The sequence below is a fragment of the Aythya ferina genome, assembly GCF_964211825.1.
Source record: "Aythya ferina genome assembly, chromosome: 29".
Lineage (NCBI taxonomy): Eukaryota > Metazoa > Chordata > Aves > Anseriformes > Anatidae > Aythya > Aythya ferina.
In genome coordinates, this window is record NC_140326.1 from 2,991,151 (window position 1) to 3,018,567 (window position 27,417).

The 27,417-nt window shown below is 61.3% G+C and overlaps 2 protein-coding genes across 8 annotated transcripts; both read left to right on the forward strand.

Moving 5' to 3' along the window:
• Positions 1-485: 485 nt before the first annotated feature.
• On the forward strand, positions 486-5,510 carry RFX5 (regulatory factor X5). Of its 2 annotated transcripts, none has more exons than XM_084500485.1 (10): positions 486-757; positions 1,271-1,401; positions 1,965-1,998; positions 2,392-2,474; positions 2,635-2,760; positions 2,976-3,104; positions 3,528-3,597; positions 3,903-4,101; positions 4,285-4,382; positions 4,543-5,510. In XM_084500485.1, the coding sequence occupies exons 2-10, from the start codon at positions 1,283-1,285 to the stop codon at positions 5,455-5,457; spliced, it is 1,773 nt and encodes a 590-aa protein (XP_084356611.1). In that variant the 5' UTR covers positions 486-757; positions 1,271-1,282; the 3' UTR covers positions 5,458-5,510. The 2 variants fall into 2 exon arrangements, with proteins under 2 accessions (XP_084356611.1, XP_084356610.1); XM_084500484.1 differs by having other exon boundaries at positions 489-757; positions 3,900-4,101.
• Positions 5,511-5,780: 270 nt separating this feature from the next.
• Positions 5,781-26,152, forward strand: PI4KB (phosphatidylinositol 4-kinase beta). Of its 6 annotated transcripts, none has more exons than XM_084500700.1 (12): positions 5,781-5,879; positions 11,226-12,171; positions 17,989-18,033; positions 21,660-21,887; positions 22,057-22,284; positions 22,482-22,591; positions 23,118-23,222; positions 23,885-24,008; positions 24,098-24,363; positions 24,537-24,669; positions 25,009-25,129; positions 25,705-26,152. In XM_084500700.1, exons 2-12 carry the CDS (start codon positions 11,254-11,256, stop codon positions 25,884-25,886), a joined length of 2,460 nt encoding a protein of 819 aa, XP_084356826.1. In that variant the 5' UTR covers positions 5,781-5,879; positions 11,226-11,253; the 3' UTR covers positions 25,887-26,152. The 6 variants fall into 6 exon arrangements, with proteins under 6 accessions (XP_084356826.1, XP_084356828.1, XP_084356827.1 ...); XM_084500701.1 differs by lacking the exon at positions 5,781-5,879 and adding an exon at positions 6,070-6,203; XM_084500703.1 differs by lacking the exon at positions 5,781-5,879 and adding an exon at positions 6,486-6,868.
• The last annotated feature ends 1,265 nt before the right edge of the window (positions 26,153-27,417 follow it).

The following is a 27,417-nucleotide window of genomic DNA, read 5'->3' on the forward strand; positions in this document are numbered from 1 at the left end:
GTCGCTGTTTTCAGGAGTGTGAGGGAGTCAGGGCTGCTCCACAGGTAACCCTTCCTGAACAGGGAGCAGGAGCCCCCTGGGCAGCTCCTTCCTCAGGGGGGGGAAGCTGCTGCTGTGTGTACAGTACTGCACGCACTGCTCACACATGCATTGTGTGCACGCTGCACCCAGTGCCCAGCACACGCACAGCTCACACACGTTGCAAACTCACACTACAAACATGGTGCACGCAGGCGCTTTGTGCACACGTGCATACATTGCATGTACATACGCACCGTGCGCACTGCACACCAGTGCATGCACACGCACTACCTGCACGCACACGGTGCATGCACACGCACCAACCGCATGCACACACAGTGCACGCGCACGGTGCATGCACGCGCCCCACCTGCACGCACACACCCACACTGCGCGCGGACTGCACGCGCCCAAACTCCTTTACCCTCGTGCTTCCTCCCCCGGTCCCGCCAATCAGGAGCCTGTTACTAGGCAGACTTCACCTCGCGCTGCCACTCAGGAGACCGGGCCCGCTTGTATCCGGGTAGGAAAGCCGGATCGTCCAATCGCATTTCAAGCGGGCGCAGTATCCGGGCAGACCTGCCGGGCCGCAGCCAATCGGAAAAAAGCGGCCGGCGGGCGCGGCGGGCGCGGCCCGGTGGGGCGCAGCGCAGCACTTTCGGTTCCTGTTGCGCGCGGGGTCGCGGCACGTGGCGGGGGCGGCCCCGGGAGCGGAGCGGGCCCGGAGCGCCCCGAGGTGGGTGGGGGGGGCCGGGACGGGACGGGCCGGGCGCTGCCCCCCGGTGTCGCTGTGCCCGGGGACCTCCCCTCGCCGTGTCCCCGGAGCCCGGGTGCTGCCCGCCAGGGGGCTCCCGGTGCGCCGGATCCCCGCGTGCCCGGCCCCGGTCCCCGTGTCCCTGCCCCTGGGGTCCCTGGGGTCCCCTGGCCCCGGGACCTGCCCTTCCCGCTGTCGCCTGACCCCGGGTGCTGCCCTCCTCGTGTCCCCTGTCGCTCCCTGTCCCCTGGGGTCCCCCACCCTTGGGGCTCTGCGGGGCGAGGGGCGCTCCTCAAGTCCCCCCGGGCATCCCTGGCCCCTGCCAGGCCGGGGGGGCTGGGGACAGCCGCTGCCCCTGCAGCCCCCCCCGGGGCCCTTGCCCGGACGGGACCCGGCACCTTCAGAGCAGGACGGGGGGACCGAGGGTGCCGGGGGGGGTGCGTGGTTCTGGAGGGGCTTCGTTCCCTCGCTGAGTTTTTGGTTGCCCCCTGCCAGGAGCCCGATGCCATGGCTGACGAGGAGCCGAGCGCCCCAGCTGCCAGGAAGGGAAGTTCCTCGCCCAGCACCTCCCGGAGCAGCACCACGGAGCCCAGCACGCTGCTGCAGAAGCTGCGGAGCACCATCTCGTAAGGGCCAGGCTTGCTCGTACCCGGGCAGCTCGTCCCGTTAGTCCGACCCTTCCGACAGCGGTGCCATTTAATCAGGCTGATAAATTGGCAGCCCCAGGGACCGGAGGGACGAGCGGCGCGGTGCCGTGCAGCTCCCTGCCTTAGCGCTGCGGGCAGCACGGCCCCAGGCGCGCGCTGCTCGGTCCCTGCGCTGCTGGCGGTGTTTGTGCCTGGTTCGGGTGGAAAAAACAATGTGGAATTTCACAGTAGCATGGGCTGGTCCACTAGGAGCACGCGGGCCATCGGGTAATGCCCACCCTGCCCTCCCCAGGGTCAGGGTGGAGCACACGGCACCTACGGGCAGGGGCTGAGGGTCTGGTGGGGCTGCGGGTGCTCAGCGGGTCCCGGAGCATCGCGTACAGGCAGCCTTCGGCTCTCGGTACCGCAGTGCACAGGGCTGGGGCTGCCCTGCTCGGGAGCTGTGCAGGAGCTGGGTGGGAGCAGGCGGGTTGAGGAAGGGGCCGGGGCTCGGTGGTGGTGTCCTGCCCTGCCCTAACGCCTTCTGTCTCTGTCCCGTGCAGCAAATCCGTGCAGAACAAAGTGGACTCCATCCTGGTGAGTGCCTCTGCGGGATGTGGCACTGAGGGTGGGCAAAAGCTGTGCCCCCCCCTTTTCTGGTGGGCTCCCACCCCTCGTCTGGCTGGGCTGGACCCTGGGTTCTGCCGGATCCCCCATCCCCTTGGGTCGGGATCTGCCTGCAGGGAGCTGCACGGGTTGACCCCTTCCAGTCCCCTGAGTTCTGCCCTGCTCCACACGGCTGCATTCATCCCGCTGCCTCGTGGGCAGGCTGCGTCGGCCCTCACCAGATGCTTGGGTTTAAACCCCCCATGAGTTACTGCCAGGAAGGGTAACGGGAGCGCTGCCTGCATCAGCTGGTCCTGTTCTGGATCCTCAACCTCTCTTTGTCTCTGGTCCGTTTTCCCCTCCCTCCGGACCCTTTGACCGTAGCAAGATGTCCAGAAGTTTTCAGACAACGACAAACTCTACCTCTACCTCCAGCTGCCATCCGGGCCCAGCCTGGGGGAGAAAAGGTGGGTGCTGGAGCGAGCTGGGGCTGTGTTTGGGGCTTGGCTGGGAGAGCAGGGGCCGGCGGGCTGGCGGTGGGAGGTGGCCGCAGCTCTGCCTTCTCCTGGCCTGCTTCTGCTGCTTTTCTGCTAATTCGGCGCTCGTCTCGTGTTCCCCGGGGAGCAGCAGTAGCCTGGACCTGAGCTCGCTGAGCACAGCCGAGTACATGCACGCGTGCAACTGGATCCGGAACCACCTGGAGGAGCACACGGACACCTGCCTGCCCAAGCAGGACGTCTACGATGCCTACAAGTGAGCGCGGGGACAGGCCTGGCACAAGGAGCGGCTGGCCCCGGGACTGGGCTGGCACGGCAGAGCCCCAGGGGGAGGTTCGGAGGGCAGCGGGTACCTGGGTGTGTTTGGGATCAGCCCTGCCCAGCACTGAGCAGGGGAGGAGTGGACGTGTGGGGAGGGCAGCGAGGGCTTGGGGACATTCCCCTGCAGCTCTGTCTCTGCCTCTCCCTTAGGCAATACTGCGATAACCTCTGCTGCCGCCCTCTGAGCACCGCCAATTTTGGGAAGATCATCCGGGAGATCTTCCCAAACATCAAAGCCAGAAGGCTGGGAGGCCGAGGACAATCAAAATATCCTTCCATGTGCCCCGCTGGCCGGGGAGGCCCTGGGAACCGGTCCCCATGGCAGCAGCAGTCGAACTGGTGGCAAGAGCTGCTTGGTCTCCAGTCACTCCCATTTACAAGTCCGTGCACAAGATGGTGTTCTGTAGCTTCTGAGAGGGGCTGGTTCCTGTTTTTTCAGCTCCTGAAGTTTCAGCTTGGTTACCCGAGGGCAGCTTGGAGCTGCCGCGTCCCTTCCATGCACCCCGCTGGACTGGGAGCAGCGCGGGTTGGCGCGGGGCCGGACGCTGCCCCGAGTCAGAGACAAGCCCAGACCCTTTCGGCAGTGCCAGGCAGCGATGGCGTGAGCCCTGCAGCCGCATCCCTCCGAGCCGTAACCCGTGGCCTCTCGCGGCTGTGTTGTGTGGCTGACAGCCCTTAACCTTGCCAAACGTACTGCTACAGCGGGATCCGGAGGAAGACGGTGGTCAGCCTGCCGCCCCTGCCCAGCCTGGATCTCAAAGTTACGGAGACTGTAAGTCCTCGGGCACCTCAGCTCGAGCTTTGCCAGCCCCGTTCAGGCAGGGGAGCGAACCCCGCTCGTTAGATCTAACGAAGGCAAGGGGCAGAGGGGTGTCCTCTGCGTTCCCATGGGCTGTGGGGCGAGCGAGGCCGGGAGGAGGTTCTGCTCTGTCCCCTGAGCCTCCTGAAGGGCGGACGAGGTACGTGCCTGCCCGTGCAGGCTTGTGACCTGCTGGGGTGTCCGGATCAGGCCCTGTGTGCACCTGGGGAGTCCTGGCCTGGGCCGGGGAGGCTCACGGCTTGTCCTGCCGGCAGCAGTCGGAGCTGACGGACCTGGTGCAGTCCTACAACAGCGAGGTGATGGAGGCGGCCTGCGCCCTGACCTGCGACTGGGCCGAGAAGATCCTCAAGCGCTCGTTCAACAACATCGTGGAGGTGGCCCAGTTCCTCATCCAGCAGCACATCATCAGCTCGCGCTCGGCCCGGGCCGACCTGGTCATGGCCATGGTGGTCTCAGGTGGGTCTGCGGGGGGGGAGGGAGCTCCTGGCACCCCCCAGAGGCCCCTGGGGACCCCGGAGCGGCCCGGAGGCCCAGGGAATGGGTTTCCCCCACGGGTGTGGGGGAGCACAGAGGTGGCTGGGTGCTGTCCCCCTTCCGTCGGGGTTTGTCCCTGCTTCATCCCCTGCTGTGTGTCTGCAGAGAGCACAGAGAAGCTCCACCGTGACGGTCGGTCCCCGCTGGCGGCCAAGAAGAACGGCCTGGAAGCTTCAGAGAGCGGCGACAGGAGCCAGGGGCAGGTGAGGGCCTGAGCGTGCCCGTCAGGAGCCAGGAGGCCGGGGTGCCCGTCTTGCCATGGGTGCTCAGTCTCAGGAAGCAGCAGGGACGCTGTGGGAGCAGCCCAGGCCAGCACGAGGCTGCTGCCACATCTCTTGTCTCACACCTCTTTCCTGCTTGCAGAGCAAGAAGGAGAGCAGCCCCAAGGCCTCCGTCCCGCCACGGCCCGAGAAGAAGAAGCTTCCAGAGCCCCCCCGGCCGGCGAGCAGCCCCCAGGTGAACGCCCTGGTCGCCCGCCTGCCCCTGCTCCTGCCCCGCATCCAGCCCGGGGACAGACTGGTGGCTCCCGGGCCCACGGCCGTGCGCTCCTCCCCACCCGTGCTGGCCCCCAAGCTCACGGCCGCCCCCCTGGCGGGCACGGTCAAGGTGGCCCTGCCGCTGCCGGTGGGCTCGGTGGGCTCAGCGTCCCCGGCGCTGCCCCTGGGGCTGGCCCCGGGGGCGAACGGGGCGGCGGGGCTGCTGAGCCAGCAGGCGGCCGTGCCCGTGCTCAACATGCTGCTGCCCGGCGTGGGGGGCCCCGGCGCCGAGACCCCCCCAGCGCCCCGCAGCGCGGGGACCGACGGCCCCGGCCCGCAGGACTCGCAGCGCCCCAAGGTCGCCAAGCGGCCCCCGGAGCCCCCGGGGGCTGCGGCCGGGGCCACGCCGCAGAAGCGGAGACGGGGGCGGCCCCGCAAGCGGCCGGAGGAGGGGGGCGCCGGGGGGGCCCCGGCGGAGCAGGAGCAGGCGCGGGGGGCCCCGGGGGCGGCGGGGGAGGCGGCGAAGCCTCACGGCGGGGCGGCCGCGGGGCCCGGAGGTGCCGCCGCCACCGGGGACCGGCTCGGGGCCGTCCCGGTCACCGGGGAGGAGGAGGAGGAGGAGGAGGAAGCCGGCCCCCCCCGCGCTGACACCGGGGCCGCCGAGGGGCCCCCCCCGCCGCGCGGTGACGGGCACAGGGCGGGGGCGGCCCCCGCGGCACGGGGCGGCCCCGGGCTCCCGGGGGGCTCCCCAAGGGGGGGTTCCCCGGGGGGGGCCGGGCTCTGCGCGCCCCCCAACACCTAGACCCGGGGCCGGGCCCCGCCACCCGCCCCCCCCCCGCCATTAAAAGCCGTGTACGGCCGCCCGTCCGTCTGTCTGTCCGTCTGTCCGGGACCGGGCTGGGGGGGGGGACCGGGAGGCACCGGGAGGGGGGGGGGGGGAGCCGTCGGGGCCGCGCCTCGGGTCCCCCAAGAGGGGCGGGGCCAAAGGGGGTGGGGCTCCATTAGACCTCGCCCTACTCTGTATCAGGCCCCGCCCCTCCCGGAGCTGGGCCCCGCCCCCTCCACTCTCGGGGCGCCGCCGGGCCGCCAGGGGGCGCGCTCGGCCCCGCCCCGCCGCGCTCGGCCCCGCCCCCTCGGCCCGGGCAGCCCGGGGCCGCCGGGGCCTGCGCCTGCCGCCGCTCCGCGGGGCCCCTCCCGCACCGCCACGGCTCCGGCCCCGCGCAGGTGAGCCCGGCGCCGGCCCCCCTCCCCCGCCACCGCCCCCCTCCTCCGGGCCGGACCGGGCCGGGCCCGGCGTCGCTTTTCCGGCCCGAGTCGGAAGCGGCCGCGCCGCGGAGGCCGGGAGGGAGCCGGGACTGCGCGGCGCTCCCGAGCCGCCGCCTCCCGCCGGGCGGGGCCGGTCCCGGTCCCGGTCCCGGTCCCGCAGCCCCGCGCCCTCCCCGGCACAGCCGGCACCGAGCGCCCCGGCCCAGGATGCGGCTCCCGGACAGCGCCGCGCACCGGCACCGGAGCCCCGGGACGCGGCGGCGCGGGGCGGCCCCGCAGCAGGTAGGGGCGCTCCGGGCCCTGCCCAGCCCCGGGGGCGCTCCCCCGCCGGGGCCGCCTCCCGCGGGGAACCCCCGGCTCCCCCCACCCCCTCCCCGGTTCTCTCCGCCCCGCGGCGGAACTCGGCGGGGAGGAAGCCGGGCCCGGACCCGTGAGCGGTGGCGGGGACCGGGAGGCGGCGCCCGGTGCCCGTGGGGGGCCTCCCGGTGTGGGGCGTGCTGGGGACGGGGCGGCGGAGCTGAGCCCCGGGCACCGCGGGGGCCCCGCTCCTGAAGGGCTGGGGCAGTTCCGAGCCGAGAGGCAGGGGCAGGAGCTGGGTTCAGGGTAAAGCGCCGGGGCTCGGCCCTCCCCGGGGCTGTGCGAGCTGCGGAGGAGGAAGGAGCGAAGGAACAGCTCGCAGCGGGCTCGGGGCACCTGCCGGCCCCACCTGGGGCTGCGGAGAGCAGTGCTGAGCTGTCGGGAAGGCAGGACGGGCCCGACGGGTGCTTAGGAAAGATGCCACAAAGCCAGAAGTGTGAACGCTTTGCCGTGGAGGGATGTTTGCAGCAGGGAGCTCGTGGCATCTCCCCGTGCAGGAGCCGAGGAGCTGTTGAAGCCGTCCCGCAGCGCTCCGTGCAGCTCCTCGTTCTGCTGCGCCTCTCATCGTGCTGCAGACTTCAACTCTGGGAGTGAGTCCTTGTTTGCTCTGTGCCAGCCCTGGCGTTGTGGCTGTCCCGGAGCCCCGCGAGGCCGAGCTGGAGCAGGGCACTGTCACAGCAGTCCCCTGATTTCAGGTGTTTTAGGGGTTCTAGGAGCCACAGGGCGCTGTCAGCAAGCTCAGGCTGCCCCTCTGCAGTTGCTTGGGCTGCTGCTGCTTCTTCCACTGGAGCATCGCTGGCAGCCCTCTGTTTTTATTAAGAAAGCTGCTGGGCAGGTGTGTCAGGGCTCCGTGGTGTGCATCCTCCAGGAGCGAAGCTGCTTTTCGTTGGGGAAAAAGCCCCAAAGCAGCGCTGCCATGCAGCGGGGCAGCTTTACAGGAGATCTGTCCTCGGGGTGTCTGGAGCCTGGTATTTCACTATTTCTGTAGCAGACCGGGGCACGCGTGCTGTGCATGGGCTGAATCTGGTTCAGCCGAGTGTGAAACGCAGGCGGCAATCCGGCTGTGCCGGCGCTGAGGCTCTTGGAAGGGGATTTTGGGCTTGAAAGAGGAAGCAGCCTCCCCCAGCGAGAATTTCTCGCCCTCGCTAAAGCTCGTAGCGTGCTGCCGATCTGCCCGGGGTGAGCCGAGTCACTGGCACCCCCTTCGTGCCTCAGTTTCCCCAGCCCCTGGGCCTGCTGGAGCTGCTGCGAGGGGTGCCCTGAGCTGTGGTTTGCTTCCCTTAACGCAGTGGAGGGGACTGGAAGCCTTCGGCCCACGGCACGGCTCCGATACGCTCCGTGTCTCCATCCTAACTCGTGGCCCTCCCCGAGGCAGAGCAAGATGTAGAAGGCCGTCAGTGCTGAGCAAAACAAAAAGTAACGCAGTGTAATAGGGACCAGATGTCTTAGCGAGGCTTCATCCTGCACTTCTGGGTGTTTGCCAGGGCTAATATTTCTTATTCCAGTCAGGCAGGAGGGAGACTTTTCTTTCCTGTAAAGCCACAGCTCTGTTCCAGGAGATCTCCCTTTGCTTTTGTTGCTCCTTGAAGGAGCTGCGTGCTCAAATCGCTTCACCAACGTGCCGCTGCCTCATCCAGTTTCTGTGCTAACGGGGGCTTCCCTTTATTTCGTGTTTAATCACTGGCTTCGGTGCAGTTCTGCCAGAGAGAAACTTGGCCCGTTATGGCTGTGGGTGGAGGATGAGCCACATGAATTCAGCTCAGCCTGTTTTCCAGCCTGCGTTGCTTCATTGTGTGTAGCCGATGGGATTTGTGGCCCCGTTGAGAGCAGCCCTTTGGAAGCGGGGAGTCACGCCGAGCTGCGGAGGGAGGTAAATAGCACGTTTGGCAAATGGTGGTGCGACTCGCAGAAAAATGCAGGAGGCAGGGAGGGGAGTCCCTCGCCGGGAATTTGGGAGCGGGGCTGTGTCCTGGGCCGGCTCCAAACGGCCCCGCTGCCAGGATGTCGCTGGAGGAGCCGGGTGTGGAAGTGCCGGGGGGGCTGAAGAGCAAAACAAAACCACGGTGCGCTGGCTCCACAGCCGTGCCCGTGGTGCCGAGGTAACCCTGCAGGCCCGTGGGCGGATTTATCTTGCGTAGGTCCTTAATCCAAGTTTAACCCACTCAGCAGTTACAAATCTCTGCCGGGTTGTCCCTTCGTCAGCGCAAAGCACTGCGGGGCGGCGGCGGAGCGAGCCTCGCGTTCCCGATCAACCTGGAAGAAGAATTTGGGACTTTGGGCTGGCTGTGGGAAAGTCAGTGCTGGCAGCGACTGCGTTTTGAAGCACAGGTGCCTCGAAAGCATTGAGAGAAATTGTGCGAGCCTGGTTTAGATGCCAAGTCGGACCCAGCCTATTCCGTGGGGGTTTGACATCCAGAACTGCAGCCAACCGGTGCGGCAGAGTCCCGGGGCTTCTGCCTGTCTGAGGCCGCCAGACTACGGAAATAAGGAGAATGTAAATATTCTTTCTCCTGGGGGTTGGGACGAGGCCTCCTGTGCCCCTCGGGCCCCTCCGTGGCTGGTAGGAGGGAGGGCAGGGTTGCCTCTTGCCCAGTATTTTGCTGAACCTTCACAGGATCACCCACAGAGCGGGTTTACATCCTGCCTGGGGGGCTGAACGAGAAGGAAGAAGAAAGGGGCAAAGCTGGTGAGATGGAGGAGCTGCTGGCCCTGCCTTGCTGGAAATGGAACTGCAGGGGGTGAAGCGCTTTGCCCAGCCCTTGCAGGGAGGATCTGGACCTGGCCTGAGGCGTCCTGAGCTGGGAGCTCTCTTTACCTTTTGTATCAGGTTTCAGACGGGCAACTGATGGGGAGGGGGATCTAATGGCATTGTAACAGCCTAAGGAGAAGGACGTGGAAGCGTTTGCCTGCGTCAGTCGGGCAGTTCAGGCTGCTGACAGAACCAGGGGGGTGCTGTGGGTGGGAGCAGCCCAGCAGGGAAGGCAGCAAGGTGCTGCTGCGCCCCGGCTGTGGCTCAGCAGACGCCAGCGCTGGGTTTGTGCCTCTCCTGGTCAGCACCGGCCATCCCACGTGCCTCGATGGGAAGGGTCCCAGGACTGCTCCTGCTCTCCCGTGACCCCTTCCTTCCTCGTGCCCGGTTTCACGCCGTGTTTCTCTGCCAACCCTGCCTGGGTCGTGCTGAAGGCTCCCCTCTTTGCTGGTGCAGTGCTCATTTAAAAATTGCATCGTGTGGGCTCTCGTGGGGCAGTGCTGGACTCACCGAGAAGGAAAAACAACTTCCTTGTGCTCGCAGGGTCTTTAGGATCTAATGACCACAAATATTTGAAGCATGTGGGATTTGGACCAAAGGGAATGGCAAGCACAGAGGAAAATGTTGTGCAGTGCTGCTGTGCGGGCTGAGTGAAAGATGTTATTCATATTAATTCAAAGTGCTGAACTTTGGTCAGGCTCTTTCACTGCCTCGTTAGGGCGTAAGTGCTTCTAAAACAAGAGGAGGAAGCTGGTCTCTGGAAGCCAGCGCGTGCACCTGGGTGTGCTGGTGGTGTTTCCACTCGCCACGGCGCCGGCGCCGACCCAGATAGCGGCCTTGGCCGCTCGTCCCGGCGCGCTGCTGCCCTAATTAATTAGCCTGCCAGGGAGGTGGCGCGGCGTAAAGCGGCGTCCCCGCTGCCGGTGGTCCCAGAAGGAATTGTGCTGGGAATAACGAGGCGCCGCAGCCCCGGGATGGTGGCAGGAGGGGAGTCGGCATTCGCAGTGGAGCGCTCGTCCTCGAGGGTTTGTGCTGCAGGCCGGGGCTGAACCTGTAATCGCCTGCACAAATAAGCAGATAAAACAAGGGCATTCAATGAGCAGGGAAGAACCTTGGTGTGAGAACCTGCTGGCACGGTTTCTGTGGCAAAATCGGGGCTGGGGGCTGCAGGGTGAGCAGAGGCAGAAAATTGTTCGGTGAACTTTTCCAAAGACCGTCGTTTTTTCCACCGTGCTGGACATGAAAAGCAGGAGGGAATTGGCAATCTGCTTGCAGCGCTTAACATTTGTAAAAGGCATTGTGCCCTGCTGCTGATCACGAGCTGTCTTGTTGGATCGTGTGAGCAATAAAGGGAAGCAGTCAGAGCCGCAGTAATGATGTTGGAGTGAATGGGGTGCCTTATTTTATTTTTAGAGGGCGATTTCACTTGGCACTGGCCTTCTTTATTCTTGCTGGCTATCCATAGAGGTGCGCGGCTGCTCTTCTTATCGAGATGGGAAACCAGGAAGCGTGTTCAGTCCTGCATTTATCTTATTTTTAAAGTGCAATTAAGCACTAATCATTGGCAAGGATGCGTAATCTGGGCATTAGTGCCTGGACTTTGAAAACAGGGCCATGACGAAACCTTGGATCTTGCTCCGGAGCTGCGCACGCTGGCCAGGACGGTCGGGGAATTTCACCCTCAGAGCACCCCGTCGGTGCTGTCAGCATCGGTCCCAGAGGGGAGGTGAAGGTCTAAAAGCTTCATGCAGGGTAAAGCCTTCATGCGGGATAAACCTGGCCGGGGACCCTCTAATCCCCGAGGTGGCCACACAGCATCGCGGCGTTCCTTTCCTGGCATACAGAAAGCAACCTGGTTATGTGGTTATGTTTTTTTTCCCCTCTCTTTTTGGCTTGCTCAGTTTTTTTTATTGTCATGGTAACAGGGGAATTTGTTGTAGTGGCTGATAGATGTTTTGCAGCTCTTTCAGGCCTGGGTGGCAGGGGTACCAGTGAGGCCATTAGAACCCCAGCAGCCACCTCGGTGTTCCCGTTTTGGGTTGGCCACCTGGGTCCATCCTGCCTAGACAAAGCCTTTTTGGAAAGGTTTGCCCCAAATGTGCGTCCCAGACTGGATTGCTGCTTTCCCACCTTCAGCCTAGAAGCTCTATCCCACGCAGCCTGCGTCCCTGACTCCTTTTTGTCTTGTTTTTTTTCAGCTCTGAAGCGTGCAGACCCGCCACTGCTATGGGAGACTCCGTCGGAGACCCGGCGCCCGGCTCCGCGCCGCAGGGGAACGGCGGGACGTCCCTCAGCGTCATCACCGAGGGTGTCGGGGAGCTGGCGGTCATCGACCCCGAGGTGGCAAAGAAGGCCTGCGAGGAGGTCCTGGAGAAAGTGAAGCTGATGCACGGTGTTTCCTCGGACAGCTTGACAAAAGCAGCTGATGGCAGCGAGGCGGAGCGCGCCCCGCGGACTGCTGTGGATTTGCCCAACGGAGACGTCGTGGAGGGCTGTGAAATCAGGTGCTTGGACGATCTGCCCAGCACAGCCTCTAAGATCCAGGAGGAGGATGAGACCACGGCCAACACGGTGAAAACTGCCCGCAAGCGGCAGAAGAATAACTCTGCCAAGCAGTCGTGGCTCCTCCGGCTCTTTGAGTCCAAACTCTTTGATATCTCCATGGCCATTTCATACTTGTACAATTCAAAGGAACCTGGTGTGCAGGCTTACATTGGGAATAGGTTGTTCTGCTTTAGGAACGAGGAGGTGGACTTCTACCTGCCACAGCTGCTCAATATGTACATTCACATGGACGAGGATGTGGGGGACGCGATCAAGCCCTACATCGTGCACCGCTGCCGGCAGAGCATCAACTTCTCCCTGCAGTGCGCCCTGCTGCTGGGCGCCTACTCCTCGGACATGCACATCTCCACTCAGCGACACTCCCGTGGGACCAAGCTGCGGAAACTCATCCTCTCGGACGAGTTGAAGCCAGCTCACAAGAAGAGGGAGCTGCCGTCCCTGAGCCCAGCGCCCGACATGGGGCTGTCTCCTTCCAAAAGGACTCACCAGAGGTCCAAGTCGGATGCCACGGTTACCATCAGCCTGAGCAGCAATCTGAAGCGCACAGCCAGCAATCCCAAAGTCGAGAGCGAGGAAGAGGTAATGGTGGGGCTCTCCGAAACGCGGCCTGAGAGGGGGTGCCCGCAGGGACACGCTCGGGGGTTGGTTCTCATCTCGTGGCTCCTCTGCTGCAGGATTGCTGTCCGGGTAGCTGCGAAGGAGGCTTTGATGCCGCTGTCTTTTAGCGAGCTGGCCTTAAAATTCACACGGAGGAGAGCCGTCGGCCCGGCTCTAGTGTGCAGTGTGTGTTGGCACAGGCTGGCGTCGGGGCTGGGGGCTCAGGGGCTCCCTGCAGCCCCCCCATCCCGAGCCGTTCCCCTCCCCGGCCCCGCAGCTTGTCCCTGCCGCGCTGAGCGCTCCCCGTGGGGATCACCGGGGAGGGAGGCGCGGGCAGAGTTTCTCTGAAATTTCATTTCCATAGAAAGCCGGGTTCAAGGAGACGTTGCTTTCATCTGGAGGCTCGGAGGCACTTTGTGAGCGTGGGAGTGCCGCTCCTCTGGTTTCGCTCGAGGAAGCTGAGGCTCTGAAGGGGGAATTCTCGTGGTGCGAGGGGAAGGGGGGATGTGAGATGCAGATAAAGCAAAGAGCTGGGTTAGCAGGGCTGAGCTGCTTCCTACGCCGCTGAATTCCCACCCCACTTGGGCAACTGAAGCTGGTGTCTGTTTTGCAATCTAAAGCCATCCGATCCCTGCTGGAAATCTGATTTCCTCCCTGTCCCAACCTGTTTGGATCAGGCCTGTTTGCAGGAAGGGTGCTGGGCAGCGGAGGGCTGGGAGCTGCTGCTGCTGCCCAGGGCAGCAGCCCTCCAAACCTGAACCGCTCCCGTGGGCCTTGCAGCGCTCGCTGTTCGGTGTCATGAAGTTATCCACGCAACTTTGCTTCGGCTTTGGTGCTGAGCTGCGGTACTGGCGCGTGCGGGAGCCTCCGTACCAAGGCACTGAGCGCAAACCCTTGCTTGAGCAGAGCTTCCCCCAAAGAGAATGCGGGTTATTCGCTTTGTGCATCTGCTGACAGGGAGTTTTGGAGCAGGAGGGTGAGCAGCACCCTGGGGATGTGGGGCTGGAGGGAATCAAGCTGGAAGAACAGTCAGGATTCTTTGTTTTTGCCGCTGTGTTTTTGCAGGGCTCAGCACGAGCATCGACCCAAGGGGGTGGGAGGTGCCAGGCTGAGACCTGGGCATGGGCTGGGAGAGGAGGATGGGGAGCTGAGCCGGTGCTCGGAGCACAGCAGCGCCTCTCCCCTGGCCCTGCCCGGCCGGGACGGTTCAGCCGGCTCGGAGCAGGCTCCCGGTGCCTTTCCCGGCCACCCAGACCCCGCTCCAGGCGCCTGCTTCCCAGGGTCATCCCCGCCTCGTGCTGAGACCTTGCCAGCTGACTTCCCCGCTGCTCTGTCTAGACACAGGGATCTCGTGATGGTTTTCGTAACGGGGGAAGATTTCTTGGCTCTTCTGTCTCGCCCAAGATTCCCTCTGCTCCACTCTGTCCTGTAAATCGGTGAAGGGGCCGCGTGCTTTCCTGTCTGCACAAAATTTAGGAATGGCACGTTGGGAAATGGCTGTGAAGGAGGTTGCAGAGCTGCAAAGCGTCGGTCAGCCAGGCTGGAAATGCTTTGGCCGACTGCAAGCTAAAACCACCCTGCCCTGCTCCACGCACCGCTGCTGCTCCTGGGCCAAAACCCAGGCGGCCGCAGGGCACGTGGCGTTAGGGGACGGGGATGGGGACCTGCACGGTTGGAAACAACTGGCTGCTGGAAGGCAGGACGTGCGGAGGTCTCATGCTCACGCTGGCTGCAGCTGCTCGAATAATGGAAACCGAAGCTTTACATAAATTATAGATGAAAGGAGCGCCGAGAATAGTTTCTCTTGGCAATGTTTGAAACGTATTTTGATCCAGAGGCCACGCAAGCTGTTTAAACGTTGCGCAGCGATGGGTTTACTCGAGGCGCCGTGAGAGCTTTCCTGGCCTCTGAATGTCCCAACCCGGCTTCCTGGGGCTGGTGTTTAAGTGCTCGGAGTTACTGCCCGTGCAGGAGACCCGCAGTGCCCTGCGTTCCGGGCTGCTCTGAGCTACAAGTGGTTTTCCCTCGGTCCAAGAGTCCATCGGATGCATGGATGGGGTCACACTAGGACCAGCCCTGAGCTCGTTCCCCAGCCCCTCTTAAACTTGAGTTTTTGCAGGAGTAAAAGTTCATCTCTGCTCGTCTGGGGGTTCTTCTGCCTCTGGGTGCTGCTGTGTCCCTGCCGTCAGTGCCCGAGACATTGAGACAGGGGTCGAGATCCCACTGGGAGGAGGAAAAATCAACTCCTGGCACCAAGAGTGGCTGGGGGGTGCCTCAAAGGGACCCCAGAGTGCACAGCCTGAGCCTGGCCGGTTTTGTTCCGTTGGTGGTGGTTTTTTTGTTGTTGTTGCTGTTTGCTTTGTTTTGTTTTTGTTTTGTTTTTTAATGAAACCTCTTCCAGACACCTTTGCAGCAAGCCCTGCAAGGTGCAGAGTTCTCCCAGTGCTGGCGTGGGGGGATTTGTTGTGCAGACAGATCAGGCTTCCTCTGCAGCATGCAAATACGTTTGCACCAGTTCCTCTGCAGGTAGGTGCTGAGCAGCAGCAGCAGCGGCGCTCACCCACACGCCAGCCCCGTTCTCACCCAGCAGCAGGCACACGAGGGCCGGGGCTCGCTCCGCCAGCGAGGTCTCCGTGAGCCTGGGCTCGCATCACCGGGCAGGGACCCCACAGCACCGCGCTCCGCATCCACCACCTCTCAGCGTTTCTCCTGGTGCTGTCGCTTTTGGAAAATGCCTTTCAGGGCCGAAACCCCGCGGCTCCCCTCCGAGTTAGAGCCAGAGCTGGGTGCGAGCCACTTCCCTCCACAGCCTGCCCCGAGTTCTCCTGCCTGGCCAGCTCAGCACCACCAGCCCCATGCAGGCACTGAGCCTCGGCCCCTCATCTCCCCCGGCACGTTGTAGCTCAGCCCCTGGCTGCGGCTGGAGGAGTTGGTGCCGTGGTGCTGGGTCCTGGGGGGGTCCTGGGGGGGTCCTGGGGTTGTGGATGCGCCCGGGTTCTGAGGTCCTGCGCCTGGATGCGACGCCTGGACGGACCCGAGGATGCTCCGGTGCCTGGAGGCAGGGCAGGCCGTGCGAACAGAAACGCTCTGCTCAGCCGGTTCCACTAGTCAAGCGAAAAAAACCTGTAATTAGAAAGCTGCTAATTGAATAATCGGGTAAGAATCTGGGTTGGCGGAGGGAGGGAGCGCTGTGACGGCAGCTCCTGCAGTGCCGCGCCGCGAGCAGAGCTTCCCCACGCTGCGAGCGCTGCCCGCGGGCTGGGGGGAGTGCTGCTTTGCTGCTTTCCTTTTTCTTTTTCTTTTTTTTTTTTTTTAGCAGCCACATCATCAGCAGGATCTTGAGCAGTCAGGGCTCGTATGCAAAGCTGTTTACGTCTGCATTTCTGCACAGCTTCACATATCAGCCCGCGTGCTTGCAAGCAACTTCTGAATTGGAAAGCTACTTTTTTTTTTTTTTTTTTTTTTAGTTTTTAGAGGTTGAAAGCTTTCCCTTCGCTCCTCCCATCACAATCTACCCAAGTCTTTGGCCTCTTAACTCCTGGCTCTGGCTCCGGCAGGCAGGGTGTGGAGGAGTTTGGCCTTTCACCTCAGGAGCTGCACCCTCACGATGCCGGTGAAAGTGCCTGTTCTGGTAGGGCTCGTTTCTCCCCCGCTGCCCTGCAGCCACACCAACGGGCTGCAGGATGGCTGCTGGGGTGGCCACGCGCTCCGAGGCAGCGCTGCCAGGTGTGTCCCGGTCCCACAGCCTGGTCAGGGCTCGGAGGCTCAGCCTCTCTCCTGTCCCTTGGGGTTTGGGGGGCTTCCTGCCGCCTCCCCTTGGCTGTGGGGCAGCCCTGGGCATCCTGGTTTGGGGGTCTCGCAGCTGACAGCCCTGCCTTTCCCCGAAACGCAAGGTGTGGCTCTCAAGGGCTGCCTTGCTTTGTTTCTTTTTGTTTGTTTGTTTTTAAGACACAAAACACTGCCATCCGCAGGAACCAAAAGGTTTGTTGTTGGGTTTTAGGAGCAGTGTAAGCCCTTCTGGGGGGGATTTGGGGAAGTGAAAGCATCCCTGCAGGGCATGGAGTGCTGAGCTCACTTCGGATGCTTTACAAGGAGTGCTGAAGTTATTTTTGTTGGTCTGCTGCTGTGTGTGTACGGGGTAGAAACTTGTGCTCAGAGTCCTGAAGTCTTGGAAGCACCAAGACCTCGGCCTTTGCGCCTCAAAGCCCCAGTGCAAAGCCTCCAGGAGATGAGCAGGGATCACAAACGGGTGTGAGAGCTCCTGAGGGCCACGACCGACTGGAAATAACGCTCCGCACATCGAATTTGGGTGGGCCAGCCCAAAATATGAAATGTTCAAGGCTTCTTGTTTCCTAGGTGACAAACCTGGAAGCTTGCTGGCACTCGGCTCCTCTGTGTGTCGGGCGTGCGGGGAGAGGTGGCGTGCTGCAGGCAGCGTGGCGTGCCTCCACCTTGCAGCCCTGCCCGCAGGAACGGGGCTCGTGCCACCCTGCTCGCTGCCACCAGCAACTTCTTGAAGCGTCCACCAAGCACTGCAGGGAGGAGAAGCCAGGGACGTGCTGAATTTCGTCCCTTTTGCCAAAAGGGCTGCTCCGTGGTGGTTTGTGCCCCGTGTGGGCAGTGGTGGGCTTGTGGTTTTTGGACTGGCTGCTGTAAAACTGCCTGACCTCTTTGGAGGCACCACCAGACACGAAATGGAGGCCCCAAAGCTTCTTCCCTTGGTTGGAAAGCCTCCGGGAGTTGGAAAGCCTCCGGTGGCTGAGCCCTTGGGGCTGCCGTGGGCTTTCCTGCAGCCTTGTTCTGCAGGGGAAGGGAGCGGGGTTAGGCCAGCCTCTGCCCCAGGTTTATGTGCGTTGGAGTCAGGGGAAGCGAGGCTGCCGTGCCCATGAGATGATGTTGCTGGAAGCACGAGCAGGTGAGGAGGAGCCGGCTCCAAGCACATCCAGAGCTGCTGAGGTTGTGCCGGGGGCTTGGGCGCTGAGCTGCGCAGCTCCCGCGTGGAGGCTTGCAGCCTCCATGGTTTTCACTCGGTTTGCAAGCAAACCCTTTATTTATTTTTTGTTTTTTCCCTCGGTCAGCTTTGCCCAGTCTCAGCACTGTTAGGGGTTGTTTTATGTGGTCATGAGGAAGCTATTAATTTAAATGCTATTATTGCTTATGGTAAGATTAAGCCTGATGGAATTAGCATATCCCAGTAATTAACATGCTAAAAACAGACCTGTTTGTTTCTTTTGGGGAAGGGAACTTTACAAACCAATTACACGTCGGTCTCAAGGGGGTGAAGCACCGTTACTATTTCTTTTTGTAAGAAAATAAAGGATTTACGGGTTTGCAGCAGGGCACTGCAGAGCTCACAGGTTTGGCCTTTGGCCTCCACTGAGCAATGCTTCTGAGCCAGCTCAGAAGAGCTGCAAGCCCGCTCCAGGTAGCAAAATAAAGGAGGAAAATGGGGAAAAGCTGTGGTTTCTGGACATGTAGCAGAAGTGCATACCGACAGCCCCGCTGCCTGTGGGGTCCCAGGGCCGCGGGGCGATGCTGGAGGTCGCGCTGCTCCGGGAGCATCCGTCGCCTGCTGGGCTCGTGGCTGGGGCTCGGAGGAGCCTCTCCCTAGCCAGGAGTCGAGGTAGCGATGCTGCCACGGGGAGGAACAAAGTGAAAGGGGATGGTTATGAACCTGGAGCTAAACTCTTGCTTTTTCTCCCCCCCCTCTCCCTCCTTCCTCTCTCTCCTTTGAAAAAAAAAAAAACCACCACCGCCACCCAAAACCTGCCACCAAAATCCCTTCCATCCATTTCCCAGGAGCTCTCCTCGAGTACGGAAAGCCTTGATAAATCATTCTGTTCCGTAAGTGGCCCGTTTTGTTCCTGCGCCTGGGCTGCCTGGCTTCCGTGTTACAGCAGCATTTCCTCTGTCTCATGAAAATACTAAACCCCGGCGCCTGGCCGTGCACCACGAGCAGCGCTGACACCAAGCCGTCCCGTAACGTACGATTTTTTTTTTGCACTGCTTGAGCCTGGTTTGGGGAAAAGCAAGCCTTCTCTCTGCCAGCGCCCGTGCATGCGCTCCGGCTCTGCCCCGTGCGCGGGCAGCAGCGCTCGCCGGGGCGCCGCTCGCATGGGAACTTTCCCTGCTCGGCAGGGAAACGCCGGCTGAAACGGAGCTGTGGGCAAATTTCCTTGGACCGGTTTGGCTAAAACAAACCAGAAAGCCTCCAGGGGCTTGGGAGTTTGACCCGGTTGCTCATCGCTTAAAAAAGGCCGCGAGGGAGAGAGAAAAACCCTCGTGCTGGAAACGAGCCGTGGAGGCAGGGGAGCAGCCGAGCTGATGCTGCTCAGTTCTGCCTGAGCATTCGCTGACCTTTGCATCACGTCGTTAGCAGATGAAAGAGGAAATGCTGTTTCCTTGAATTTTACTTAAAAGTTCTCTGCCAGATGGGATTTAATTTGCTTCTTCCACCAATCATTTTTCCCTTCTTTCTCGTTGCACTCCGGTCTTTCAATCAAACCCCCGTGTTTCCCTAGCAGACCGCTCTTTTGAATCGAACCTCTTTTTGGTTTTGAATCACCGGCATCTTTCTCATTTGTGTCACTCTCCTCCCAGTGCGTGTGTTCTCCGTTTGGGATTTCTAGTGGGCTTCCACACCTCGAACATGTAGTCCATGATCAAAAGCACAGCCCGAGGCAGCAAGGCGCAGTGCCTCGTGTGCCCGCATCCCCCCGCAAGGCTTTGCGTGGTGAGCTCCAGCTGCAGAATGTGTGCCGGGCTCCCCTTCCTCCCAAGTCCTCCAGTGCCTCCAGAAAGAAGCACGAGCGCTGCAAGGGGCGCGCTGCGAGCAAATGCAAGCAGAAAATCTGCAGCCGTGGACGGACCCGAGGCTCTGTCCCAATCCCCCCTCTGCCGTAGGCTCCCCCGTTATGTTTTTCCATCTCCTCCGACTCCGCTGTTCGGGCTGCAAAGGACAGGGAGAGGCCCCTCTCCCTTGTCTGGGAGCTCTTCCCTTCCAGGCTTTGCAAACCCTGGTCATTTATCAGGTGCTTGAGCATGGCAGACCATGACTGCAGCACTCAGGGTTCTTTGCAAGCGTTTATAGCGAATGTATAAACCTGCTGCAGGCACCTGAGCGTCAGGTGAAGGCAGGGAGATGGCGAGGGAGCTGCTTCGGGTGGAGGAGAGGTGGAGGGCAGGGGTGAGAGCAGCGGAACCGCAGAAGACATTTTGGCAGCTGTGGCCAGGCGGCAGCCGATGAACCCCCAGCTTCCTGAGATGCTCGAAGCTGCCGTGGGCAGAGCCACCCTGGAGCTCCAGTAGCTGTGGGACAGCCCCATCCCTGCGTCCTGATGCTTCTGGCAGTGCCACGAAGCCGTCGCCCGGTGCTGGACGTCACCTCCGCCTGAGCCGTCGCTGCTGGTCGCAGGAGGAGGTCTGGCCCCGTGCAGGAGCAGCGCCCCGCGGCTCTTCCTCCTGCGGCGCCTCTCGTGGCCTGTGTCATAGCAAAACATCAACAAGAGCCCTACCTAACTGAAGAGGAGGGATTTCTTTTTTTAAAAACAAAAACAAAAACAAAAAACAAAACTCTGCCAGCAAAATGTTCTGCTGAAGTAAAAGTAAATGGAAGAAAATCAATATTTACATTGGCTCGGAGTGACAGCCCGGTCCTTTGGGTAGGCAGATTAGGGAAAACCATCTCCCTTCTCCCTGTTCGCTCGGCTGTAAGAGCGCGTTGTTGTTACCACTCCGATGCAGCCACAGCCTGGCTTTATTCAGCTCTTTGGGGAAGCCAAGGTGCGTGCCTGCTGCAGGTCAGGGCTGCCCCGGGTTCAGCTGTTGCCATTTCCCACCACCGCCAACTCTCCGCAGCAGGATGCGAAACGGCACAGAGCTTTCTGTGCTCAGCCCCTGGAGCACAAAAGGCTGGAGCAGAGTTTGGTGGGACGAGTTTGGGGCTGGGTGGGCTGGGGAGGCCATTTGCTGGCCACATCTTCCTGGCTGAAGGAGCCAAGGCCTGGACACGACCGTGGAGGTGCAGAACGTGGGCTGGATGCCGACGAGGTGCACCCAGGGCCAGGACTGCTCCCCTCCCGCAGCACGACGGGGAGCACATGGCAGAACCGCGCGCTTCACGAGTGCCTGGGGATCCCGGAGCAGCGGGGATTCGCTCTGCGTGCTGTGGAAGCAGATTGATCACTGCTGCTGATACGGAGATCGATACTGCCCTGGACCAGGACGGACTTCGCTCTTGCGCTGCTGCTCCATGCGGGCACCTTGAATTGCTGCCTGTCCCACTGGGCACGATCCCAACCTCCTGCCACAGCGACTCTCATTGAGTTACTCTGCTGAGATGAGCAATGCGTTGGAAACCTGGCTGCGTTCAGGGGCCGCCGGTCAAGTACAGGTCACGCTCGGAAACCTCCGTGCCCGGAGCGCAGCAGTTCCTCCCCGGAGCAGCCTGCGGTGGGCGAGGAAGGAGCGGTGCTGGAAGGAGCTGAGCACCCACAGAACACTGCTCTGCTCTGTGCAGAAACCGCGTGAAGTGCATCCGAGAAAAACGGCCCCAGAGGCCAAGGATGCGTTGGGCCGCCAGGCGAGGGCACCTCTGCTGCACGTGCGAGCAAGGCAGGAGGGAGAGCAGAGCACTTTGGAGGAAGGGGCAGCGCTCAGCCCTGAGTCTGGAAGGATTTTTGATGTGGACTACAGCCAAACCAATTGGCACCTGCCCCTTCCCAAAAGGGAACGACTGGAGTGATCCTCCTCCCCCTCTTCTACCATTTCTTTATTTTGCTGCGTAACCTTTCACGGCTCTCCGACGTTTTTCTTTGCTTCCTTTTCTCACGCTCCATGGCTTTTTGCATGTGCATTTCCAGCATGATTTGTGCAGTGAACACTTTGCAAGTTTAATTCTGCATCTTTAATGGCGAAATCAGCCACAATCATTCATTGTTCTGATTTGAAAGCTCAGCTGTGAAAAGCGGAGCAGAGAGCCGGCCTTCACCTGCAGGGCACGGGGTGGCTCGAGGACCAGAGGGGCTGCAAAAGCTGCAGTTTGGGCTTTGCAAAATGGTTGGATTGAGAACCGATGGAGGCCTTGGGGTGAGGACAGACAGAAGCCAGCGCAGAGTCGGGCCATGGCTGCGGTGCGCTCCCTCTGCTGGCTGCGGGCTCGCCGGAGCCGCGGGGCAGCGCTGGGGACCCTGAGCAGCTCCTGGGGCCAGGGTGGGATCTCCGGGCCCCCGGCGGGAGGGGAAGCGCTTGGATCCTGCCCTGCCCCGCAGCCGGATGCTGAGCCCGTCCCTCTGGCCACGGGAGCATCATCCAAGAGCAGGCAGGGTGGGACAGGAAGAGCCTTCGTTGCTCTCCAGAGCTCATCCCGGTGCTTTTAGATTGCAGAGCCTGATAAAAAAAAAAAAAAATCCAGTGTCCTACTGACCTTTATAACACTCTCCCCCCTGCCCTCCTCCCCTACAACTTTTCAGCCTGTCAGACTTGCTCCCGAGAGAGAATTCATCAAGTCCCTGATAGCCATCGGGAAGCGCCTGGCCACCTTGCCGACCAAAGAGCAGAAGACCCAGCGGCTCATCTCGGAGCTGTCGCTGCTGAACCACAAGCTGCCAGCGCGTGCCTGGCTCCCGACGGCCGGCTTCGACCATCACGTAGTGCGGGTGCCCCACACGCAGGCAGTCGTGCTCAACTCCAAGGACAAGGTGAGCACGGTCAACGCGGGAGAAGAGTTCCTGGCGGGCTGTTGTCCCCAGCACACCCCTTTTGTTTTGCGTGCACCCCGCACGGCCAGAGAACGCTGTGCTGCATCCTTCAGCCTCCTGGCCCCTTCAGAGCCCACGCCCCAGTAACAGTGGGTTTCGCTTTCCCCAGGCTCCTTACTTAATCTACGTGGAAGTACTTGAATGTGACAATTTCGACACAGCGAATGTGCCTGCCCGGATCCCCGAGAACCGCATCCGGAGCACGCGCTCAGCCGAGAACCTCCCCGAGTGCGGCATCACGCACGAGCAGCGGACCAGCAGCTTCACCACCGTCCCCAACTATGACAACGACGACGAGGCTTGGTCCGTGGACGATATCGTGGAGCTGCAAGTAGAGGTGAGGCCGGGCGTGCCGGGCAGGATTTGTCTTGCGGCACGGTGCCCTTTCCATCCTGCTGCTGGGATCCAGCACCCGCAGGCCCTTGATGGCGGCGATCAAGGCCAGCTCCTGCCGGGAAGGGGCAGCCCCTTGTGGTGGCAGATGTGTAGAAATGCTGCTGCTTCATTGCACCTCTCGCATTTTTCCCCTCCCAGCTGCCAGAGATTCACACCAACAGCTGTGACAACATTTCCCAGTTCTCCGTGGACAGTATCACCAGCCAGGAGAGCAGGGAGCCCGTGTTCATAGCTGCTGGAGATATCAGGTGAGGCTGGCGTGCTGAGAGCACCCGTTTGTTTTACTGGGGGGTGGTTAGGAGGCTGGTCTTAGTTCAAGTGGGAAAAAGGAGGGGTGCAGAGTCTGCCTGGTAGACTCCCGGAGAAAATTCATCTGCACGGCTTGAGGAGGGTCTGTGCTAGGCAGTGGTGGCAGGGTGTGAGAGCCCTAAGTAGAGGCTTTGGGCTGGAATAATCCTCCCATGCTTGCTTGAAGAGCTGCTGGGAGACTCCTGCTGTACCTCACTGAGACCCCAGCTGTAGCTCTTCCCAAATGGATCACACTCTTTGCTCCCCTCATTCAGCCCCTGCGGCTGTGCTCGTGTCCCGGCTCCTTTCCCACTGGCGAGGGGGAGGACGTGGCCCTGGTTTGCATTTTGCTCCAAGCCAGGTTGAACTCGTGAGCTTTGGGAGGTGCTTTGAATCAGGCTCTGGGTGCCCGTGGGGATGGTACTTCCCATCGAACCGTGCACCCCGAGCACGGGGGTTTCGCTGCTTACCGGCTCTGTCCTGCAGGCGACGACTCTCGGAGCAGCTGGCACACACCCCCACGGCCTTCAAGAGGGACCCCGAGGACCCGTCTGCGGTTGCCCTGAAGGAGCCCTGGCAGGAGAAAGTCAGGTAGGGCCAGGGGGCTGCGTGCACCGGGCTGCTCGCGGCGTTGCAAGGATGTTGTGTGTCCTGCAAACACCAGAATGTGGCTCTGAGATTTGCCCTGTAAATAACTCAGTGTGAGGCCCTTGGCTCAGGACACGGTGAATGGGGAGGCGGAGAGCAGGGAGCAGTGGCTGTGCTGGAGGAGGGAGAAAATCCATGACAGATTTGCTGTTCTTGCACTAGGCTTTGAGGGGCTTTACCAGGCATTTATAGGCTTCTTCTATGGCATAGCAATTTGTCCCATCCCAAAACAAACTCATTTCTGTTCCTGGCCTCAAAGCTGTGCGTCCAACCCCCACATTTCTCCTTGAGCAAGAGGGAGAGCATTGTGCTCTACAGATCTGGGAGGGGTTATCGGTGTTGTTCTGACGGAGGGCTGTGGGATTCAAGGAGAGTACATTCCCTTCTGCACTCCTCCAAGATGTCTTGTGGTGCAGGCAAAGTTTGCCCCCTAGTTTGGTCAAGGCTCAGTGTGCAGTTGTTGCAGTCCTGGGCCACGGAGCTCATTCTGCTGCAGTCCCAAGCGAGCTGCTACTTTTCCAGAGGTTTTCCTTGCCCCCAGATCCCCGATGGGAAACCTGTGGGCTGCCTCTCTCCCTTTCCTCACTCTTGGTCCTTCTCCACAGGAGGATCAGGGAAGGGTCCCCGTACGGCCACCTCCCCTCCTGGCGCCTCCTTTCCGTCATCGTCAAGTGCGGGGACGACCTGCGGCAGGAGCTGCTCGCCTTCCAGGTCCTCAAGCAGCTGCAGGTGAGATGGGACAGGGGCTGGCGGGGGCCGTGGCTGCACGGGGCCTCCCTCACGCCCTGGGCACTGAGCTTTCCTTGCTCTCTCTGCAGTCCATCTGGGAGCAGGAGCGTGTTCCCCTCTGGATCAAGCCATACAAAATCCTCGTCATCTCCGCCGACAGCGGCATGATTGAGCCGGTTGTGAATGCTGTTTCCATCCACCAAATCAAGAAGCAATCCTTGCTGTCGCTGCTGGATTATTTCCTGCAGGAACACGGCAATTACAACACCGAATCCTTCCTGACGGCCCAGAGGAATTTTGTGCAGAGCTGTGCTGGTTACTGCCTGGTGTGTTACCTGCTGCAGGTCAAGGACAGGTGAGTGTCCACACCCCAGCACAGGACTGGTCGCAGTATCGCTGACAGAGCTGTGTGTTCTGCTGGGATTCTTCCTGTTGTCCCTGCGTACGGCAGGAAAATCCTGGGAGGAGGCAGGCGGGGGCCATGCGCACACTTGGGGTTTAATGGAGGCTTTCCCCTCTCCTGCTCAGGCACAATGGCAACATCTTGCTGGATGCAGATGGACACATCATCCACATCGATTTTGGGTTCATCCTTTCCAGTTCCCCCAGGAATCTTGGCTTTGAGACGTCTGCCTTCAAACTCACCACTGAATTTGTGGATGTGAGTGAGCGGGAACGTGGTGGCGAAGGGTGCTCGCACTGTTGGGGAGGTGCAGTGAAACCTTGGCAGCGGGGACAAAGGGCTGGGTTGATACCAGTGGGTTCTTGGCCAATTCTTCAGCCTCAGCTGAGTTGTTCTTGGGACCCAGCTCCAAGTTTTAATCATCCCAAGATAACAGCTCAAGGTGCTCTCTTTGCAGCGTGGGTTCACTCATAGAAGTTAAAGTCCCTACAGATCTGCTTGTGCCCCTCCTGCTGGCAGTCCCTCGGCTCGAGGCATGCCGTTTTCCTGGCAGTTCTCCGTCCACTGCCCTCCACCCACCCTGCCTCTGCCTTCCAGGTGATGGGTGGGCCAGACGGGGACATGTTCAACTACTACAAGATGCTGATGCTGCAGGGTCTCATCGCTGCCCGGAAGCACATGGATAAAGTCGTGCAGATTGTGGAGATAATGCAGCAAGGTACGGCGATCTGGGGGCCCTGGAGCCGGGTCCGGGGGGGGCACATGTGAGCCAGACTGCTTTGGGTGCGGGCTGCACAGAGCATCGCCCCAAAAAATCTTGGTGACCCCTGGTGCTTGGAGGAGAGTTGGCAGGGTTGGGAGAGGTTGGGGGAGGTCTCATATCTCAGGAGGCTCTGGGCAGCCCTGCTGGGGCCTGCGGGCTCCACCGAGAGCTCCCAGACCTTGCTGGAACTGCACAAGGTGTGAGGATACCTGGGCTGCACTGAGGAGCAGGAAGGGGGCAGAAATGTGCCCGTGTTAAGGGCCGAGCATCAGTGTGCCTCGGGGAGCCTGACACACACCTAAGGGAAGGGGGATGCCATTGCTGCGGTGCAGGAACAAGCTGTAAATATCCCAGTGCTCTGCATCAATGGGACACAGCAAACCCTGGCCACCGGCCGAGAGCGGTGAGGCAACGCCTGTGCCACAAACCTGCCTCGGAGCCAGCGACAAGGGAAGGAGCCCCGCTGGAGGCCGCGGAGCCCTTCTGGAGCCCAGTTCCCCCTTGCCAACCCTGCTCCTCCTGCCTTGCAGGTTCACAGCTCCCCTGCTTCCACGGCTCCAGCACCATCCGCAACCTGAAGGAGCGTTTCCACATGAACATGACGGAGGAGCAGCTGCAGCTGCTCGTCGAGCAGATGGTGGATGGCAGCATGCGCTCCATCACCACCAAGCTCTACGATGGCTTCCAGTACCTCACCAACGGCATCATGTGATGGCAGCGGGCCGCCCGCTCCCAGAACAGCTCCTCGCCCACCGTGGCGCCCAGCCTGGGCCCGAGCTTCACCCTCTCCAGGGAAGAGGTCTTGGGCCTCAATGGTAAAAGTATGCTGAGTCTCAGCATCTTCCTGGGGATGGTTTTTTTTTGCCAGACTCTTAAAAAAAAAAAAAAAAGCAAAGCAAAGAAACAAGACAAAACCAAGCAGTTAAAGCAAGAAAAAGAAATCCTACCTGTGAAAAATCAAAGCATAAAGGATGATGCGGTAACCATTGATGTGATGTGCCCGCCGAGTCTGGTGATGGCCAGGCAAAAGCCAGCAAAGGGCCTCAGGACATTGGGTTAGCTCCAGACCTCATGCAGCCACCTCTTCCTCCCGTCAGTATTACACCTGTTGGTGCCCTGTGAATGCTCCCACAATGTCGGAAATGTTTAGGAGCTGGGGGTGGAAGGGGGGGAACAGGGACCGACCCCACCCTTCAGCGTCTGATGTGACTTGAGCTGGTACCACTTGAATGCAGCGGAGCGGAATCCCGACGGCCCCTGCCCTGCATGTTCCCCTACTGCAGCCTCTGCGTTATTCAGCCCCTTTCTTTGTGTCTCACAACCCTGTCCCCCCCCACCTTGTGGGGTGAGGGTCCTGTTGTACCACTGCACGTAGGTCACTGCTCCTGCCTCGTCCCGTGGCACCTGCCCCATCTCCCACCACTGGTACGTCAAGGTTGGGGTTCACTGAGGCTGGCGCTCACCTGGGGTGTCTGCATTGCCTCATGCTCCTTTTGAGCACCTTTTCTTTATTTCTTTTTTTTTTTCTTTTTGTTTTGACTCTGTTCCAGCGATTTGGGACTGTGAAGCTTTTGCCCTCCCAGTAGCAGTAACGTCTGCTGTGCCCCACGCTGAGTGCCGGGACACAGCTGGCAAAGGCGGGTTCCTCTGGGGAGCCCTGCGGAGGGTTTCACCAGAAGCAACGGGACGGGAAAGAGGCAGGAGCAAACCGCCCGGTGCTGCCCTGGCTTCCCCCAAACCGGGCCAGAGCTCGCTGGGCACAGGCTGGGGCGGGGGCACCTGCGGGTGGATGGAGCAGGCGCCCTGGGACGACCCAAAGGAGAATGGGATTCCTGCGCTGAGGCCGTTACCCCAGCAGGCTCCGGGAAGGGCACCCGCAGCCTGGCTGCTCCCCTGGCCCCGGTGCTTTGGTCTGAGCTCAGCCCCCCCCAGCCCGTCCTGCTGGTCAGAAGGCGAAGCCCCACCAGCTGCCCCCCCACCCTCCCACCCCGTGTCCGTAGCTCCGGGTGCCATTCCCTTGCCCAGTGCACCGGTGTGTAGCCTCCGACGTCCTGAGTCTGTTTGTTTAGCACTAATTATTTGTCATGTTGATTATTTAGCATTAAAAACCAGAAAATTCTATTTTAAAACGCTGGGTTCCAATGGCCAGGAGGTGTTCAGGGCTGGGGAAGGCCGCTGGGCCCCTGAGCTTATGCAGGGGACCACCACCATTGACAGCCCGCCCCCCCACCGTGTTGTGTTGC

Bases quoted from the DNA above. Each gene is read 5' to 3' on its own strand.
- PI4KB (XM_084500703.1), top strand. From the start codon at position 6,696: ATGCCACAAAGCCAGAAGTGTGAACGCTTTGCCGTGGAGGGATGTTTG. The intron at 6,869-11,225 runs GTGAGTCCTTGT...GTTTTTTTTCAG, and splicing joins TGCAGACTTCAACTCTGGGA to CTCTGAAGCGTGCAGACCCG. The intron at 18,034-21,659 runs GTAAGTGGCCCG...ACAACTTTTCAG, and splicing joins TTGATAAATCATTCTGTTCC to CCTGTCAGACTTGCTCCCGA.
- RFX5 (XM_084500484.1), top strand. From the start codon at position 1,283: ATGGCTGACGAGGAGCCGAGCGCCCCAGCTGCCAGGAAGGGAAGTTCC. The intron at 2,475-2,634 runs GTGGGTGCTGGA...CCCGGGGAGCAG, and splicing joins CCCAGCCTGGGGGAGAAAAG to CAGTAGCCTGGACCTGAGCT. The intron at 3,105-3,527 runs GTGCCCCGCTGG...GTACTGCTACAG, and splicing joins CAATCAAAATATCCTTCCAT to CGGGATCCGGAGGAAGACGG.